Below are 22,131 nucleotides of genomic sequence, written 5' to 3' on the forward strand. Positions count from 1 at the left end.
ATTTATTAAAGAATATTTTTCAAGGGCCAACTGAGGCGTGGATTTATTAAAGAATATTTTTGAAAAGGTTCCTTAAGGCGTGGATTTATTAAAGAATATTTTTGAAAAGGTTCCTTAAGGCGTGGATTTATTAAAGAATATTTTTGAAAAGGTTCCTTAAGGCGTGGATTTATTAAAGAATATTTTTGAAAAGGTTCCTTAAGGCGTGGATTTATTAAAGAATATTTTTGAAAAGGTTCCTTAAGGCGTGGATTTATTAAAGAATATTTTTGAAAAGGTTCCTTAAGGCGTGGATTTATTAAAGAATATTTTTGAAAAGGTTCCTTAAGGCGTGGATTTATTAAAGAATATTTTTGAAAAGGTTCCTTAAGGCGTGGATTTATTAAAGAATATTTTTGAAAAGGTTCCTTAAGGCGTGGATTTATTAAAGAATATTTTTGAAAAGGTTCCTTAAGGCGTGGATTTATTAAAGAATATTTTTGAAAAGGTTCCTTAAGGCGTGGATTTATTAAAGAATATTTTTGAAAAGGTTCCTTAAGGCGTGGATTTATTAAAGAATATTTTTGAAAAGGTTCCTTAAGGCGTGGATTTATTAAAGAATATTTTTGAAAAGGTTCCTTAAGGCGTGGATTTATTAAAGAATATTTTTGAAAAGGTTCCTTAAGGCGTGGATTTATTAAAGAATATTTTTGAAAAGGTTCCTTAAGGCGTGGATTTATTAAAGAATATTTTTGAAAAGGTTATTTAAAATGTGAGTAATGAGCAGGGAGATGTCTAAGTTAATGGGTCCTTATTCCACGTATGTAGGTGGGAAATGCTAATATGTAAGTGGATTTAGTTTAACCACCACTCAGTAAGACATTTATTTGGTCAATTGGTGGTATTCTTAACCCCTGCTATGGCATAAATGCCTAAAGTCTTTACATGATTTGGCCACATATCATCTTTGAAGTCCTTACATATTGTCATATAGAAATATGACCTATTGATATATGCTCTCTTAATGATGGGACATAGCTGTCACGCACATTCCGACCAATATAGCAATGTGAATGACCCACAAAAATGAGAAAATGTGTCCATACAATTCATTTTCATGTGTATTCGTAATTTTACAATAAAGACAATAAGATTTATGGTTATGTCGAAACAGAGCTACAGTGCACAATCATGTTCTAAATTTTTTGTTACAACAATTGCATTTTAACGACTTTTTTTAAATTTCGCACGAAAGCACGTGAATGCTTAAACTACATCATGAAATTTCAAAAAATAGGTAAATTAAAAAATATTGTTCGGTGTTTTCAGTTAATCGCCAATGACCACAAATCAGCGGAAAAGTAAATATGTTTAAAGAAAAGACTTGAATTTCTACCGAGCCGAAGTTCTAATAAATCGGTATTAAAAATTTTGTATCTAGAGTTTTTTGTATGAAGCGATTAATAAACTGAAATGCATTAAAGCTATAGGAAATTGAATCGATTTCATTCTAGACCTAATTCATTATGCTGTGCCAAATTTCGTGCAAACCGAAAGATATTAAGGGACACCATTTACCTTAAATCGGACGAAAATATATTTGGGAGCTATATCTAAATCTGACCCGATTTTCTCGAAACTTAGCGCACGTCGTTCTAGATTCAATTCAGTACACTTTGCCAAATTTCGTGCAAATCGCAAGATATTTAGGGACTTTGGTTAACCATTTACATTAAATCGGACGAAACTATATATGGGAGCTATATCTAAATCTGAACCGATTTTCTCCAATTTCAATAGGGTTCGTCCTTGGGTCAAATAAGTGAACTGTGCCAAATTTCATTCAAATCGGATCATAAATGCGACCTGTACATTGTTCACAAAAATACATGAACGGACGGACGTACATATGCATATTCTCAAAAGAAACCATGGGTCTATCTCGTTTCCTTTTGCCTTTTACAAACATATGCACAAAGGTATATTACCCTGTACATTGTCGCGAAGGTAATGAAAATCGGCCTATATTTAAAACGTTCTGCAAAGATGGGTTTCATCCTCCAAATCCCTGGGATACCAAATTAAAACTCCATATGGTTAAAAAATACAACAAGAACTATAAATCTCAACAGAAACATTTCTAGAAAAAACCAGTAAGGAAAGTAGTAAAGTCGGACAGGGCCGACTATATGATACCCTTCACCACTATGGGTATATTAAACAGGACTATTAGAATGAAATTGGATGAAATAAAATATGTGATATTTATCTAAATGTGAATCTACCTAGATCTATCCATAAAGTATGTAAATCGACTTCAAACAAATATAAATAGGTCATCCGTAGGGCTATGTCTGTAATTCTAGAAAACGCAACTATATAATTTTATGCTCAATTTTGTACGATGTGCAAACTTTGATGTCAATCTGTCTAACATGAGGAGTTTGATGCCCAATTTACTTGAAATCGGGCGAAAATATATATGGTGCGTTAATTACTTAAAATCAATCTATAACAAAAGGGACTATATCTATCTAAATCAGGACCGATTTTCACGAAACTTGGCAGACATCATTCTAGACCTAAATGATTAGGCTGTACCAAATTTCGTGCAAATCGAAAGATATATAGGGACTTTGGGGCACCATTTACATGAAATCGGATGAAACTATATATGGGAGATATATCTAAATCAGGACCGATTTTCATGAAACTTGGCAGACATCATTCTAGGCTCAATTATGTACGTTATGTCAAATTTTGTGCAAATCGAAGGATATATAGGGACTTTGGTGCACCATTTACATGAAATCGGACGAAACTATATATGGGAGCTATATCTAAATCTGGACCGATTTTCTCGAAAGTTCAGTACGTTATGCCAAATTTCGTGCAAATCAAAAGATATATAGGGACTTTGGGGCACCATTTACATGAAATCGGACGAAACTATATATGGGAGCTATATCTAAATCTGGACCGATTTTCTCGAAACTTGGCAGACATCATTCTAGGCTCAATTCAGTACGTTATGCCAAATTTCGTGCAAATCAAAACATATATAGGGACTTTGGGGCACCATTTACATGAAATCGGACGAAACTATATATGGGAGCTATATCTAAATCTGGACCGATTGTTACGAAACTTGACAGACATCATTCTAGGCTCAATTCAGTACGTTATGCGAAATTTCGTGCAAATCAAAAGATATATTGGGACTTTGGGGCACCATTTACATGAAATCGGACGAAACTATATATGGGAGCTATATCTAAATCTGAACAGATTTTTACGAAACTTGGCAGACATCATTCTAGACTTAAATGATTGGGCTGTACCAAATTTCGTGCAAATCGAAAAATATATAGGGACCGTTTACATTAAATCGGTTAAATATATATATGGGAGCTATATCTAAATCTGAACCGATTTTTCCCAATTTCAATAGGATTCGTCCTTGGTCCGAATAAGTGACCTATGCCAAATTTCATCCAATTCAGATCATAAATGCGACCTGTACTTTGTTTACAATTTAACATGGACAGACTGACGGACGGACGGACATGCATAAATCGACTTAGAAGAGATTCTATGTATATTCTCAAAAGGAACCATGAGTCTATCTCGATTATTTTTGCCTGTTACAAACATATGCACGACACACCATAGTAGGTGTGTCGTGGTCCGTATTTTGGATGTTGAATCACATTTATGCATAGAATTTATATAGATATATATTTCGACATAAAGGTCCCGCACCATTTTCGGTGTTTTAAAGGTTCCGCCATATATTCGGCACTATGAAAGTTTATACGAATATCTCGAACGATTTTATTTTTTTGAAGCTCATATCCTTTTTCCCTCGGATAAAATGCTTCTTAATGAAAATTGACAAATTTTTAGAATTATGAAGATTTTCCAATCGAATTGTATGCAACTTGACATAGTTCTCAGAATGTAAGTTTTTGTTTTAAGATATCTCCCTTATTAAAGACCCGACCGCTTTAGGCATTTTAAAGGTCCTGCCCTCATTTCCATCCGAAATAGTTGTAATTTTTGATTTCGGCTTAACAGGGGATATAATATTCGATATTGATTTATAGGTCTTCTTAGAATGATCATTTTGTTTCATTTTGTTGTTTTAATCCATGCTCGCAACTAGGGCTTCCAAGGACTCTTTGGCTAACTGGCGTATTCGGTCAGTCAGTTTTCAGCGTAAAATAATTTGGGGCGCCAATAGTCGCCTACTCAGTCCAAAAATCATTGGAACTCGGGCAATATATCTATTGGACTTCCCACTATCCGCTTTCACAGGTTGCAAATATATATTAGAGATAGGCGGAAATTCGTAATTCTATTTAATTTAATTGTTCTGAAAATAACTCCATATAACTTCTTGAAATTTCTCCATAACTTCGAAGTTCTTTACATCGAACTTAAAGTTTACTAAAAATAAATTATTTCTTATTATTTCAGTACCAAATCTTCCCAAACACCTACGGATAATAATGAAAACAACGACAACAGCAACACTACACCAAAACCGGAAGAAGAAGACCAACAACAATTAAACAATGAAAACGAGATCGAACAAGTATCGCAGAAAACCCCAAGCGGTTCAATAAAATCCGGCTCATATTCATTAAAATCAACAGCATCGGCCCAGTCGAGTACCGGCAGTCGAAGTTTGAAAAATGGAACACCCGAAAGAAATACAGCAACTGCGGAGGAGGTTAAAAGCCTCAAGGATGAGCAGGAAGAAATTGCACCGATCTTAACTACCCCCCTAACAACAGTGGAGGCAACCCTAAGTGAAGTGGCAGACGACCGAGAAGTTGATAGTGAATCACCAAGTAAATGGCGGACGGGTGAAGAAGTTCTGCAACTGGAAGATGTGGTAGATCAAGATGTCGTTATGGAATCGGTTGTGGAAGAAGTTGAAGAGGTGGAACATAAAAATGAAAATCTTCAACGTAATGGTAGCATGGCTAGCTTACACAGTAAAACGGAGAGTATTAAGACGCTGATAGGTGACACTCCTCCGGTATTGTCGCGAGCACAGTCTGCTAAATCTCTGGCGATTGAAGAAGAAATTGAAGATAATACCAGTTTTGTGCTTGTTGAAGATACCGCCGATGAAGATGAGGTCGATAAGAATCTGGTGATTGAAGAGACCACTGAAGACTCAGAGGAGGCTGTGAGTAATGATACTGCCATTGTTTGTTGTTCTAAACCGAATAGTGGTGGTATTTCACGACCCCAAACCAGTCGTTCGAGATCGCCGACAATAGAAGAAATCAAGGCATTGTCGCGCAGAAATTCCATGATCAAATCTATGGAATCGTTGTATGAACGACCTACATCCAAACAGGATTTCAATGATAATACCACCGAAACCAGCTCGCAATCTAGTGCTCAGCTGAATAGTAGTTTGGGTTCCGCCATCATACCGGTGGTTACTGCTGCGGTAATTAAACCCCAACACACACCCTTGAAACAGAAGTCGAAGACAACACATTTTCTTAAGAGCCATCGACGCATCTCACCCGTAAAACAATCAATAAAGGTGGTCCAGGCGGAATTGTATCCCCAAACTTTGCAGAAATTCGAAAAGCCCCGAGAGGCCATATTGAAAACATTCGATCAATTGGATTCCAGTAATTGGGAAGTAATAATGGTGGGTCTTAAAAATATGGTACGTCTGATGCGTTATCATCCCGAAAATTTGGACAATCAAATGCATATGGTGTGTATACAGCTATCACGCACCGTTCGAAATTTACGATCCCAAGTGGCTCGAGCAGCTTGCCAGGCAGCCACAGAATTGTTTACCATAAAATCCCGATATCTGGAACAGGAATGTGATGATTTGGTTTGTGCCTTGCTACACCGCACAGCAGATACAAATCGTTTTATACGAGCTGATGCTACAAGAGCTCTGGAGGCAATGTGCGATAATCTCGCCCCAGGAAAAATACTCAATATTTTGACGTCAAAAGGAGCTCAACATCAAAATGCTTTGGTACGCACGACAACTGCGAAATTATTAAATCGTCTCGCCGAACGTTTGGGTTGTGATAAAATATATACAATGCCACGAGATCATCGAGAGAAGTTGTTTGTTACCGGAGCTAATCTTCTCCTCGAGGGTAGTTTAGAAACACGTAGCTATGCCAAAACATTATTTCGAAAACTATCTCAACATGGAAATTATCAAAGAATTCTGCTGGAAATAATACCACCACGGACATATCGTAATATTGAGAAGACCTTGAAGAGTATACGTTAGGGGGAAGGTCCTCATTTCATTACAAAAAAGCATACACATATATTTGTATATACATAATTATTATTAATTTATAATTTAAAAAAAATAACATATCTTAAAAAGTAATCATATATAATATAGGGTTCATAGAACTATTTTATTTATGTAGTTTGTATTTGGCATTAATGTTCAAAACATTTAAACGATTTCATGCTCATGTTTTTGTAGTTAATAGTTAAAATGTTTTCTTATTATTAAGATTGAATGTAAAATATTTAATAATAAATTAGAATTTTAACAATATGAAATATAAACATATGTATGTAGCTTAAATTGTTCTATTTCGAATAAAAATAATAATTTAAATATATACATATTTTGAGATTTTTATTTCATTGATAAAATCCTATAAACAAACGACCGCAAATAACGATTTCCTTGTAGATTTTCTGATCCATTTTAAATTATTACTCTGATGATGTGGTTCTGCTTCGTCCAATTGCTTATCATACCTCCACCACAATTAGACCATATTCTGAAATATATAAAAAAAGTATTAATTTAATATCTGGAAATCGAAAATCAAATAAAATTTACCGTAGGATCAATGTTTGATCTCCATCAACGGTTTCACAGAATGGCCAAGCTCCTCGCTTTCATATGTTCGTCATAAACAAATGTATCAGGTCCATTTGACTTTTATGAATCAGCAGCACCTGGAAACTAACTAGAAAGAAGTAAAAAAATATAAATTTGTTTAAATCAATTTCAAAAATTTCCTATTATAAAGCGCCAAACCACTTTCAGAACAATCACTAAATACGGGGATGATCATTGTATGCTTCTGGATGCTCTGTAAATAGTCAAGAGGTTAACTAAAGTAAATAAATTTCATTAGAAATTATTAATAAATTCATTAATTAGACCCGATTAGTGCAACATTTCATGGTTTTCAGCCTCCATGAACAAGAAATACGTCTAAAACATTGGAAATATGGAAAATGGGCGGAACTGTTATATGAGGGCGTTATCAAAATTTGGACCGATATATTTTCCAAATTGATATTTATACAAATCAATGGAGCTCTCCGACAATAACAATTCACAACTAAATTAGTAAGGAATGTTCAAAAGGGGCCGACTATATGATACCCATCACCACTTTGGGTACATACAAGAGATGCTCATATGTATAATATCCTGTAGAGAGAACATACATAGCATCGTTGGAGGACTTTTGACATGAAATCGGAGAAAATTAAATATGCAATCTACACAGATATATGATGTGATTCTGACATTAATGCAAAATTCCAATTCCATCGAGCAGACTTGGAGTCTTTGGTGTACCATTTGTATGAAATCGAGCAAAGTTGTGTATGGGAACTATATGTAAATCAATCGGTACTTAATTTGGGAGTTTGGTGCACTATTTACATAAAACTTCACGTTCGTCAAACTGTATTTAATTCAGTACGCTGTGCAAAATTTTACAGACAATCGGACGAACGATATCTAAGCTATATCTGTATGTCCATGTTAAAATGTAAACAAAGTACAGATCGCAATTTTTGATCCGAACTGGATGAAAATTGTCACAGCTCATTTATTTGGCACAAGGACGAACCCTATGGAAATTGGGAAAAATCGGTTCAGGTTTAGATATAGCTCTCATATTTATTTTCGTCCGATTTAAGGAAAATTGTGCACCAATGTACCTATATATCTTTCGATTTGCACGAAATTTGGCAAAGCTTACTGAATAAGGTATAGAATGATGTGTGTTAAGTTTCATGAAAATCGGTTCAGATTTATATATACCTCCCATATATATGTTTGTCCGATTTTAGGAAAATAGTGCACCAAAGTCCCTTTATATCCTGCGATTTGTATGAAATTTTGCATCGCGTACTGAATAAGGTCTTGAATGATGTGTGTTAAGTTTCGTGAAAATCAGTTCAGATTTAGATATAGTGCACCAAAGTCGCTTTATATCCTTCGATTTGCACATAGCGTACTGAATATATATTTGTTCATTTAATGAAAATGGCCCGATTTCTATATATATATATATATATATTTGGGATACCATTGTATTTTGATTTTCCAAAATAGTCAGGCTTAATCCCAGTTTGTTGTTTTTATAAAAAACAACTATTTATTAGTGGGGAATGTATGGCATTGTCCGCCGAGGGGTAAGGCAGGGACAGCGTACTAAATTGAGTCTAGAATGATGTGTGTTAGGTTTCGTGAAAATCGGTCCAGATTTAGATATAGCTCCCATATATATTTTCTTCCGATTTAATGTAAATGGCGCACCAAAGACTCTATATATCTTTCGATTTCTACGAAATTTCGAAATATTTCGTCCGATTTAATTTAAATGGTGCACCAAAGTCCGAATATATTTTTCGATTTGCACGTAATTTAGCATAGCGCACTGAATTGAGTCCTTAATGAAGTGTGCTAAGTTTCGTGAAGATCCGTACAGATTTGGATATAGCTCCCATATTATATATTAGCGTGATTAGGGTGATTAATTCTATCAAATGCATTTTTTTATTGCCAGATAAACTAACAAGTAGGAACGTGGTACTGCCATGATGCATACACCCTTATTGGCTATCATGAAATAAAGATAGCTCATTAACATAACCAAGAATTTGCTCTTCTAAAATATACTCTAATATATTAGAGAGTATTGACATTTCGATATCGGCCTGTAAACTCTAGCATCACACAATTTTTGCTATCTTCCAAATCTCTGCCTACGGGGAGCAGAACTGAATGCTAACGGACGCGTCCATAGGATAGTGGGAAGCCCAGCACCATTCGTTGGGTAACTGTGAATAACAAATAAACAGTCGCGGACAATCAGCGGGTTCAGGGGGAGAGTCTCGGAGGAAATGACCGAGTGCCTATGATTCCTGAGCCGACGAGGCGAGAGACAATAAAGGTCTGAGACACTACCTTCTTAAAGTGTCTCCCCCTAACGCTGGGGTGTCATGCGACCTCGTGCCTTTCAGCGTTCTACGGTTTGCAGCCAGGGTCCCGGCTGTATTAGAACGGAGCCTTGTTGATACCTGGGCGCCTCAACAAGTTTTTCAGGCTTAGCTGCCAAGTCCTTACCATGGTAAGAGGCTATGCTATGGTCATGGACTTAATCCCTCACTCAAAGCACTTCTATGGAGCCATCTTTTAATACCGAATCAGCTCTGTTATGACTCGGCCTTGTCGGAAGAGCATGAAATCATGGAAACTACGGTGATAAACACAGTAGCAACCATGGCGTCTCCTGCGAAGCAAGGAGGGTCCTCCCAGCTGCTGACTAGGGAAGTAAACCCTGGCGATGTTGAGGATCTACACTCGATATCCACGGCCTGTAGTGATGTCGCGAGATTACTCAGGCAGTTGGCTCGAAGCAGATGCTGGCACTGATGAGAACCCCAACCTTAAGATGGATGATTCATCAGTACCAGTATCTGCTAGACAGGCCGATGCCAAGGAGATTGCTGCCAAGAAGATGTACCGGAGAACAGTTAACTATTGTAAATGATACACCGAACGGGATAGCGACTCTATCACGGGGAAGGAGTTCCTTTTAATCAAGAGGAACCTTAAACTCATTCGATTGACAGGATCCCCCGACCCAGTACTAGGACCATAACGGTAGTCCCTTCAAAGAAGGAGAAACCTGCTGATGGCCGTGGTACATCTAGGAAGCTGATGTCTGGGACTTCTAAGCCCTCAACACCCCCAAAGGGTAAACTGAGTGGTGTATGACCAATATCCTAATATCTCGACTAGCCGAAATGATCCTCTACGGCTCTGAACAAACATTTTCTATGTATTAAACAAATACATTGGAAACGGACATACACTCCAGTTCCAAATTAAATTTTCTTGTCCTTTTACATTATAACATGTACCACCATTTTGTTTATAATTTACACACGTTTTATAAAATATTTTTTTAAATAAAAAGAAAATAAATCATTGGAATTTTTTTGTGTATCGTAATATTATTGTTGTTTAAAATTCTAAAATTGAGTATTTTAAATAAAAAATACTAATTAAATATTATTTTATAAATACTTAAATTTAAATATAGGTATACATGCAATCCAAGCGAAATTTGTTTGACCTAATTTCTAATGTTTTAAACTATTTAAAATCCCGAATTTAATAACAAAAAATATTAAAAAAAAAATCCATTCCTTTTTTTATAAATTTGATATACATTAAAGTGTACGAATTTTGCTTGGATTGACAGTATATCTAAGTGTATGTATGTGATGGTGTACATGTAATGTCTTATAAACGAAACAAAGAAAAAAACTAACATTTATGATTTTGGCAGCAAACTATGATGTGTCTTCATAAATTAATTAATTATAGATTAAAAAAAACTTATTGAGAACAAAAAGTATATTTTTTCATGCATAATAATGGCAAAGTTTAGAAATTATTGGGGTTTAAATATTGAACAATTATGTTGAGAGAAATATAAAAATAAACAAGTTAAATATAAGAGCTGGATTCAACATCTGATCTGAAAATTTTTTTTGTTATTAAAGCAATAAGCATATATCTGGGAAGACCATAAAAGCCGTGATAGAGAAATTCAAAATTGTAACCTCATTAAAAACCACATGTATTACTATGGAAAAATATAAGCAGAAGTCGTGGTTGGATATAGTGAACTAATTTTCCCAGATCACATCGTTTTCGAAATTTTTCTATTATTAGAATACTGCGAGTTAAAAATCGAGGTGTTCACTATATCATGAGAATCACTATATCCAAGCACGACTGTAGGTCTTATTTTCCTCTTGGTTCACTATTTATTAAAGGAAGAAAAATTCTTGGCCTTTGACGTCTATTCATCCTTCTAAAATTCGGGTAACGAGAACACACAAATTGTTTAGTCGTGTTTTAACCAAAAATCAATTTGAACTTAAAAATCTTCACAGAACATCTCGGAAAGTATGGACATCTCAGACATAAAATACATAGGAAGCATACTACGTGCAATCCAAAGGACCCTGATTACAATGATACCATTTTTATTTTCTTATAGTAGTCCGTATTTTCCAAAATACGCGTATCTAAGTTTCCGTAAATAAATCAATATGGATATTATGTTGAAGGGCTTGAGATCTTGATTACAATAATATGATTTTTTCTTAAGAAATATAAACTTCACTTCTAATAGATTTCCGACTTCTCCATTTAATTCTTATGGGTGATGGATTTTTAAAACATTCTCGTATAGGCAAATACCAAGACGGGTTATGCGATTTAGTCTACTTTTAAATGTAATGTGACCGCCAATTATGGACTTCGACTGGAAAAAAAAGTATATTATTGTAACCAGGACTTAAGTGCTACGTATAGCAACCAGACTTAAATTTGACTGATGCCAAATTGTAATCAACATTCCAAATCCTATATGTAGTACCAATTTCACTCGATGCATATCCAGCTCTTATATTAAACTTAAGCCTATCAAATTAGTGGTTGTACATAAAATAAGACCCTAAGCGCGAAAATTACAATATTAATTTAAAATGTGTATAATCAAAAAAATTTGAAAATTGTATACAAGAATAAGTATTGCAAAAAATGCATTTAGATATATTAAAACAATATACAGTCGAAATGGTTTATAAGAAATTTGTGAGCTTCAAATTTGTTCTATGAGAATTTAAAAATGAAAACTATTTTTTGTTGCCAAAAATTGTTCATGTGACCCCATGGCATAATTATGAAAGGTAGTCTCATTTGAGAAATTGGAAATGTCAATAATTTTTAATATGAACCTCATATCGACCCCTCTGAAGAATAGTATGCTAAGTCTGAAAAGTGAGTTTTTCAGCAGAAGCTCTACAAGTATGGAAGTTTTTTAAATCTTACGTGCCATGCTAGGTACATTTTTGCTTATAACTTTGGTTTGGATTGGCAGATGATTACCAACATTTCAGAGAATTTAAATTAAGGACCGTAGTATCTAAAAACGTAAAGAACTTTAAAACATGCTAAGTCGACATAGCATACTATGGTTCGGAGGCGTCGATATATAAAATAAATTTCAAATAAAATAAACAACAAATTCCATAAAATTCTTTACATTGGCATATTTTCAACAAATTAAAAATGTAGTATTTCCTACAGTTACCCACTGTTCTCAGATGTAAATATGAGCGGTACAACTTGTATGAGACTACCTTGCATAATTATGCCAAGATGTGATTCTTATTTCAATTACAAAAATTTCTCATTTTACATTTTCATAGAACAAGTATTCTGCCATTGGTGTTTGGATATTCCGTTTTTTTTTTCAACATGGCCACAGTTTTTTATAATTGTCTTTTGTTTTTTTACAAATATAATATTTATTATATACCATATTTTCCAGTGTTTTTTGAAGAAGAAAATAATATATATATTAAATAATTAAATTCCTATATTATACAAACTATGTATGTTGTTATATTCTTGATATAATATATATGAAACAATATAACAAGGACAATATGGGGGCTGGTTTCTTCTGATCTAATATAGCAAAATTGAAATGAAAATGTTATCTACGATATTTATTTCCACCACGATGATCACGATCCGAATAACGATTGTTATTGCTATTCTTATTATTTTGATGATGATTATGATTATTATTGCTATTGTTGCTGGGATCCGAATAGCGATTATTGCCATTATTTTTATTGTTGTTGCTATTGTTACTTGATCTCCATTTATCGTAGTTATTTGATGTGTTACGCTGATATGGACTTGAATTCGTATGTGGTCTCATTTGGTTCGAGGCATGTTTCGATAGACGTTGTTCCTGATGCCTAGAAGAACCAGAGGGAGAGGTATTGCTATCCATCATACGTGTATTATCATTATATGATGAAAAATTACCACCACTCCTCAGTGCGGAATTGTCATAGCTGTGGCGGTGATTGTTGTTACTGTTGCTACTACCACTGTTACCACTATTTGTGTTACCAAAATTCGGAGATTTTAATGGTGGCGGCATAGTACGTCCCTTATATTTAATGGTCAATGATTTACGATATAGTGTCAGACCTTGATACAAATGCATGGCATAGGGCGGCGTGCATTTCGAGGTGTAGGTGATAAAGCCAAATGTTCTCTGTCGTCCGTTGTTGTCTTTTGGTATGCGGGCCCGTTCAATGGGTCCCGCTTGTAGAAATACTTCATAGAGCAGCTCTTCGGTAACCTTTTCATCTAGATTGGCAACAAACAGCGTTCTCTGTTCCTCATCATCTTCGTCGTCACTCTCCTCCACAACAATGGGTTCGGAAATGCGCTTATGATAGTAGTCCGGCGGTGGCGGTGAGGGCATATTGCCACCACTGTTGTTGTAATTACCCCCCATTAGATGTTGATGGATTTGCTGCTGTAATAGCTGTAATTGTACATCGTGTGACCAATTCATTATCTGAAGAATATTCTGCGTGGAGTCCCTGTGATGATTTGCTGATTGTCCTGGAGGTTGTAAATTTGATGATTTTTTAATAATTCTTTCCTTTAATAGTTCCAAAACTGATAATTAGAAATCTCCAAAAACTAACAACAAACAGAAGAACAAGAAACGAAATGTGAAAACATAGAGATACGAATAAGGGCACAAAGAGAACTGGGCGATTATTCACTTCGTTTGATAACACAACGCAATCGTGAAGTAACCACGATTTGCCAAGGGGCACTCGGCGTATAGCGTTCTTACGTTCTCTTGTGGAAATTCGTATTTTCGAAGATATACGAACAGTATGTAATGCCTGAAGTCCTCTTAATTGCATTTACTGTAGAACATTTTACCGGGTTAACCTACTTTATGAGTATTCATTTGAAGTATGTAAAATGGAATTGACAATTTAAACCCACTGGTACAATGTAAACGTAATATAATATGCTTCCCCTTTACTTTTAGCTAGACAGCAATTGAGGGATTTATAAGAAGGCCTACACATTTAAAGGTCCATGTGATTTTGTGGTGGACTTTTCCATATTCTTCGCACGGAAATGGCGTGGAATTTCAGAAAGGTAGTGATTAATCAGTTCCGGAGGTATCACCCCTCCTTGGAAACTATCGGTTTAACTAAACGGGTCTTGGACTTAGTAATTCTGAATACCGCGTACGACTGGCGTCTACACATATAATTTACGATCCAACTTTTGAAACTTGACTGGAGGGTTGTTTGCTCGACATCCTCGAACAGTTTGGCGTCAATGAATGTTTAAATTAATCTAGCTCCACCATAACTGTATTATTACACGGCATGTTCTCGTTGAGTCCTTCCGTTATATGCGTAGAAAAGGCGTGATATGATCCTTCCTTAAAATGTTGTATCCATCACAACTATTAAGACTGCAGGAGCTATTCAGCTCGTTTCCACGATCTCGTTGATTTCGGACTTCGGTGCACCATTTATATTGACGCACATCATTCTAGACTTTACATTAAATCGGACAATATATATATGAGAGCTAAATCAAAATCTGAACCAATTTTTAGGAAACTTTTCACACATTATTGTAGAATTAATTTAATGCGCTATGACAAAATTCGTGCAAATAGAAAGATATGTAGGGTCTTTAGAGGACAATTTACATAAAATCGGACGAAAATATATATGAGAGCTATATCTAAATCTGAACCTATTTTCAGGAAACTCGAAACATGCAGTACGCTATGCGAAATTTCATGCAAATCGAAATATAAATAGGGACTTCGGTACACAATGTACATTAAATCGGACGAAAATATATACATATATATATCTGAATTTGAACCGATCTTTACGAAACTTGACACACATCATTCTCGACACAATTCAGTATACTATGCAAAATTTCGTGCATATCGAAAGATAGAGAGAAACGTTGGTGCACTATTTACATAAAATCGAACGAAAATATATATGGGACTTAATTTAGTACGGTATGCCAAATTTCGTGCAAATCGAAAGATATGTAGGTACTTTGGTGCAACATTTACCTTAAATCGGACGAAAATATATGGGAGCTATATCTATATCTGAACCGATTTTCCCAATTTCAATAGGGTTCGTCCTTGGGCCAAACAAATTTTATCCAATTCGAATAAAAAATTTAACATAGACAGACGGACGGACATGCATAAATCGACTTAAAAAGTGATTCTATGCATATTCTCAAAAGGAAGCATGTGTCTATCTCGTTTCCTTTTGCCTATTATATAATACCCTGTACCATAGTGTGGTGAAGGATATTATAATAATGGATTTCTTTTCCCACATCCTTATATTTACCTAGATCATGCTTTAATAAAATGCTGTATTAATATTAGCCTATACTACGTAAGCGTTCATACGCTACATTTAGTGAATATCAACTACACGGTCTCGTAAAAAGATTCATCTACAGCACGTAGCCGTCGTAAAGCAACGAAATCAATCGTACTAAACGATTACTAACATCGTGTGTGGATACTAAAAGAGGATTAGACCAGACGTAGCGTCATTCGGTATTTTTATAAATATACCACTCGGACGGATATCGTCATAATTAACTGTACCGCAATCATAACAAAAAAATTTTTGTTGGTGGGTTAGTTAAAACGTTCTAGGATACCATCACCAAACCTGGTATTGACGGCGCTTTGCAATAACTTCACAAAAGAGCACAAAAATAACGATAATTGAAGTTGAATAATAAACAAAAATTCAATTAATCCAAAACAAAAATCCCCCAGAATCGAATGTATTTTGACGGAGGCATGGACGACGATAGGTTATTGGATTTGGTTGAGGCCAATGATATTATCTACAATAAGGCACATCCCTACAATCACAGCTATGAGCGGAAAAGAAAAGCGTGGAATAAAATTGCCGCGGAATTGGGTGCACCAGGTAGGAGGGTAGTGCATAAATCTACTAAGCAATTGTGGAATCATGAATATGCTTTCATTTACAGTGGACGACTTGGTGAAACGTTATCGTGTGCTAAGAGATCGTTTTGTACGCTACAAACGTGTGGAAATGTTAACTGGTTCCGAAAATAAATATCGTTCACCCATTGTGGATCGCATGGAATTCCTGACACCCCATGTCTTTGTAAAAAGGTGAGATAAGCTAATCAACAACAACATCATAAATGTTATAATCTAAATTCATACATTTACAGTTCAAATGGTGAGAAAATAACATGGACCGGTCCGGTCAAAGATGAACAGCAGCCCAACACATCCACCACCCATCAAGTAATGGCATCTTCAATATCACCCGTGCCCGATGAATCAGATACCTATTTGGAAATGCAATATTCATCATCACCCGAACGACCAAATCAACCGATTGCGGGTGTTAAACGAAAGGCCACCTCTGCATCGTATGCCGGTGGCGGCAATAATACACCAGTGATTAGTCGTGATAGTCCTGTAAATACCCACAGCAATAATAACAATAACACCGAAGCTGATGAAGCTTTCCGTGAGGCTCTGAGCACATTCAAGAAAATGTGTAAAGCCCGCGAAGAGAGACAAGAAAATGAGGCCCTGCACGGTTTTGGTCAAATGATTATGGCAACAATAGCTGGCATGAGTGCCAGCAAGCAGACCAAAGCCATGATGCGTGTCACCGAGTTGGTTATGCGTATTCGAATGGAGGAAGAAGATTAGATTTTATATGTATATAGATATTAATTCGAAAGGAAATGATGCATTGACGTGATTTTTATTTTAAATTTTTAATTGTATATTATATTTTTAAGTATTTGGCATGCGGAAACTATTGAACGTAATTTTTGATTAGTTTTAGGTAATATTAATGAAAACTTTATATAATAAAAACAATATTGATGCCATTTAAGAAACCCTGCATATTATTATTACATGTTATATACCATAGAGAAAGAAATAAAATAATTGATTTAGTATATAAGAATAAGGCAAGTTTTTCGTTTCTGTTATATAAAGCAATTGTCATTTTGGCTTAGAGATCAAATGAAATGTAGGTCGCGTATAAATTTTAACAAAAACATGTGGTATTGTTAACCACGGTATACATTTCCTTCTCACATGTAACTCTAGACATATAGTTCTTCGCAGCATTCATCATAAGGTGAAGTGTACATTAGATTTGTCATTCCGTTTGCAACACAACGAAATATTCGCCGGAGACCCCATTAAATATATATATATATATATATATATTTGATCAGAATAAAATTCTATATCGATGTATGAGTAACCGTCTGTATGTCTAATGAAATCAAGATAGAGTTCGAAATATTTGAGATAGAGCTTTGTACTGACATTGCTATAGAAAATGGGGTATATCGGGGTATATTTTGGCATAGCCCCCAAATATTCGATATTAAAATAATTTTTTACACTTTTCCAACCGAATTGGCTGAAATTTGCTACCTTTGGTTATCAAATCTTCCAGGGCGTACGCAGGGGGGCGAATTTTTTCATTTTGTACTACCTTCCTACCAAAAATTATAAATGGCCGTTTGAACATACCAAAAAGTGGACCTATACCGGCAATTCTACAAACCGATTTATGTAAACCATAATTTACACCAAATACAAATTTCAGCAGTTTTTAATGGAGTTTTTTTCCTTAAGAACCCAAAAAGTGGGCCGATATTTGCGACGCATGGTAGGGTAGAACATCCCCAAAATATTGCAATTTAGAGGCCACGGTTGTATTAGATTATCATCAACGTACACAGGTTTTATTTCGGCAGGTTGGGTGGAAGCTGCTGGTTCAATATTAAAATTGTACGTCCGTGGAGGCTATATGAGGCGCTATGCCTAATTGAGGACTGATATAGCTAAATTTCGAAACTAACTTTTTTGCATCACAATACCTTCCTTTACGCTAAATATTCAAATGCCGAAAATCTGTATTTAAGGGGCTAGGCCCAACTGCGGACCAATAGTTTTTTTTAATGACGAAATTTGGTACCCAATAACAACTCAATGTACCAAGTTTCAGCGAATTAGGTTGAAAAAGAACCCCAAAATACCGAAAATTGGGTACCTTTCTATGGGAGCTATGTCTAAACGTGGGCCGATATAACACATCTTCGAACTTGACATGCCTGCAGACAAAAGACGGCTCTATACAATAAAATGCTGTATTAATATTATTTCAATAAAATGCTGTATTTGTATTAGCCTACCCTACGTAAGCGTACATATGCTATACGCTTCCATTTAGTGAATATCAACTACTCGGTCTCTTAAAAAGATTCATCTACAGCAAGGTATATTTAATAAGGTAGCCGCATCGGCCCAGCTGTTGGTGCAAATAAATGTCAAAAATGTTGTTGTAATGTTGAACCAAAAAATTAAAAAAAAACAAAATTATAAATGAAAATCTCCGAATTTCGAATAGATTTTTTGGCAATACTTTTATTAACATTTTCAACAAGAATTTGTGTAAAAAAATCTTGTCAATCTGTTTGTTTTGGCAAAATATTTTTGACATATCAAAATACAACAACTGATGTTTGTTGTAGAAATTCGCCGATGCGGCTACCTTGTATATCTACCTTGAACTAAATTATAAATGAAAATCTCCGAATTTCGAAGAGCTTGTTTGGCAATACTTTTATTAACATTTTCTACATGAATTTGTGTAAAAAATCTTGTCAATCTGTTTGTTTTGACAAAATATTCTTGGCATATCAAAATACAACAACCTATGTTTGTTGTAGAAATTCGCCGATGCGGCTACCTTGTATATCTACCTTGATCTACAGCACGTAGCTGTCGTAAAGCAACGAAATCAATCGATCTAAACGATTACTAACATCGGGTGTGGATACTAAAAGCGGATTAGACCAGACGTAGCGTCATTCGGCATTTTTATAAATATACCACTCGGACGGATATCGTCATAATTAACTGTACCGCAATCATAACAAAAAAATTTTGTTGGTGGGTTAGTTAAAACGTTCTAGGATACCACCACCAAACCTAGCATTGACCGCGCTTTGCAATAATTTCACAAAAGAGAACAAAAATAACGATAATTGAAGTTGAATAATAAACAAAAATTCAATTAACCCAAAACAAAAATCCCCCAGATTCGAATGCATTTTGACAGAGGCATTAACGACGATAGGTTATTGGATTTGGTTGAGGCCAATGATATTATCTACAATAAGGCACATCCCTATAATCACAGCTATGAGCGGAAAAGGAAAGTGTGGAATAAAATTGCCGCGGAATTGGGTGCACCAGGTAAGAGGGTAGTGCAAAAATTTACTATGCAATTGTGATCTCATGCATTTGATTCCATTTACAGTGGACAAATTGGTGAAACGTTATCGTGTTCTACGGGATCGTTTTGTACGCCACAAAGGGGTAGAAATGCTGAGTGGTTCGGAAAATAAATATCGTTCACCCATTGTGGATCGCATGGAATTCCTGACACCACATATATATGTAAAAAGGTAAGATAAACTAACCCACCACATCATCAAAAAAGTTATAATCTAAAATATACACTTACAGTTCAAATGGTGAGAAAATAACATGGACCGGTCCAGACAAAGATGAACAGCAGCCCAACACATCCACCACACATCAAGTAATGGCATCTCCAATAGCACCCGTGCCCGATGAATCGGATACCTATTTGGAAATGCAATATTCGTCATCACCCGAACGACCAAATCAACCGATTGCGGGAGTTAAACGAAAGGCCACTTCTGCATCGTATGCCGGTGGCGGCAATAGTACACCAATGATTAGTCGTGATAGTCCTGTAAATACCCATAGCAATAATAACAATAACACCGAAGCTGATGAAGCTTTCCGTGAGGCTCTGAGCACATTTAAGAAAATGTGTAAAGTCCGCGAAGAGAGACAAGAAAATCAGGCCCTGCACGGTTTTGGTCAAATGATTATGGCAACAATAGCTGGTATGAGTGCCAGCAAACAGACAAAAGCCATGATGCGTGTTACCGAGTTGGTTATGCGTATTCGAATGGAGGAAGAAGATTAGATTTTATATGTATATAGATAATAATTCGAAAGGAAATGATGAATTGACGTGATTTTTATTTTAAATTTTTAATTTTATATGATATTTTTAAGTATTTCGCATGCGGAAACTATTGAACGTAATTTTTGCTTAGTTTTAGGTAATATTAATTAAAATTTTATATAATAAAAACAATATTGATGCCCTTTAAGAAACCCTGTATATTATTACATGTTATATACCATAGAGAAAGAAATAAAATAATTGATTTAGTATATAAGAATAAGGCAAGTTTTTCGTTTCTGTTATATAAAGATATGGTCATTTTGGCTTGGAGATCAAATAAAATCTAGGTCGCGTATAAATTTTAACAAAAACAAAAACATGTTAACCACGGTATAAATTTCCTTCTCACATATAGCTCTAGACATATACAGCCTTATTCGGATGTCAATTCCATGTGAATTTACTCGCTCTTTCCCTTCGCCTTATTCTGAACAACATTTTCCAGTGAATTTTTTCGCATTCTCGCTTTCGCCTTATTCTGAATGAAGTTCGAAAGCGAAAAAATCCGCTTTGGGGAAAAATTAGGTATTCTGAATTACAGGGAGTAGGAAATTTTGTGCGAAAATTTTCGCTAATAAATTTAAGGGGAGTTGACTACAAAATAGTAAGCAAATTTTTAACTGGAAAACAACCAATAAAATGCCATTGGAAATCCTATTGATAACGATGCATGCTGAAGCAAGTATTGCCAAGAAATGTATAAAGGTAATAAGGAATATTTAAGTCGAGTTTGATTTTTAGAGGCGAAATACAGACATTTTGGGTGAGGATCTGTCTCTCAAGAAAAAAATTTTAAAAATTATGGAAAACCCAAATTTGCCTGATTAGCCGCTTAACAGTGAAAAACTTAAATAAAAATTATGAAAGAACAAAAAAATATTTTTTTTTTTAAATTATCGTGTGCATGATTTGATGGAAGAAATAAAGGAGTAGGAGCAAATCATAAAATAACAGGCCATTTTAAGAATCTGGGGAAATAAATATCGAAATTAAATAAAAAGGCACACAATTAGGTAGTGAAATAATAAACTGAATTAATTAATTCAATCGCAGATTTCTTTCCATTATTCGTTGTTGTATTCTCAGTTGTAGTTGTTGCATCAAATTGCATCAAAACAATGAACAGCTGTTTCACATGCCATATTGTAGGTTGCCATATTTTTAAACTTTAATTTATTTTCTTTTAATTACAAAGCATTTATACAGCAGATTATTGATATTTCACATTTTTATTGTTATATAGTTTAAATAACAATAAAAAGTAAACATTTTTAATAAAAAAATCAAGAAAATGAAATATTGAATCTCCCAACGAATATCTAGAATAAGGCTGATAGTTCTTCGCAGCATTCACCATAAGGTGAAGTGTACATTATATTTGTCATTCCGTTTTCAACACAACGAAATATTCGCCAGAGACCCCATTAAATATATATATATATTATTGATCAGAATAAAATTCTATATCGATGTATGAGTAACCGTCTGTATGTCTAATGAAATAAAGATATCAAATCTTCCTATCGAAAATAATCAATATTGGTCATGTTTTTTAAAACTTCCTACCAAAAATTATAAATGGCAGTTTGAACATACCAAAAAGTGGACCTATACCGGCAATTCTACAAACCGGTTTATGTAAACCATAATTTACACCAAATACAAATTTCAGCAGTTTTTAATAGTTTTTTCCTTAAAAACCCAAAAAGTGGGCCGATATTTAAGACGCATGGTAGGGTGGAACATCCCCAAAATATTGCAATTTAGAGACCACGGTGATATCAGATTATCATCAACGTACAC

The 22,131-nt window shown here is 34.9% G+C and overlaps 2 protein-coding genes across 2 annotated transcripts; one reads left to right on the forward strand and one right to left on the reverse strand.

The window, feature by feature from the left end:
* Positions 1-3,889: 3,889 nt before the first annotated feature.
* LOC133337733 (general transcriptional corepressor trfA-like) lies at positions 3,890-6,271 on the forward strand. The gene is made up of 2 exons (XM_061545939.1): positions 3,890-3,939; positions 4,459-6,271. The coding sequence occupies exons 1-2, from the start codon at positions 3,890-3,892 to the stop codon at positions 6,269-6,271; spliced, it is 1,863 nt and encodes a 620-aa protein (XP_061401923.1).
* Positions 6,272-12,836: 6,565 nt separating this feature from the next.
* Positions 12,837-13,718, reverse strand: LOC133337735 (RNA-binding protein 7). Its single transcript, XM_061545940.1, has one exon. It carries the CDS (start codon positions 13,716-13,718, stop codon positions 12,837-12,839), a length of 882 nt encoding a protein of 293 aa, XP_061401924.1.
* Positions 13,719-22,131: the final 8,413 nt, after the last annotated feature.

The sequence above is a fragment of the Musca vetustissima genome, unplaced genomic scaffold (genome assembly GCF_032173495.1).
Source record: "Musca vetustissima isolate MV318-11 ecotype Yass unplaced genomic scaffold, APGP_CSIRO_Mvet_v1 utg39571, whole genome shotgun sequence".
Classification (NCBI taxonomy): domain Eukaryota; kingdom Metazoa; phylum Arthropoda; class Insecta; order Diptera; family Muscidae; genus Musca; species Musca vetustissima.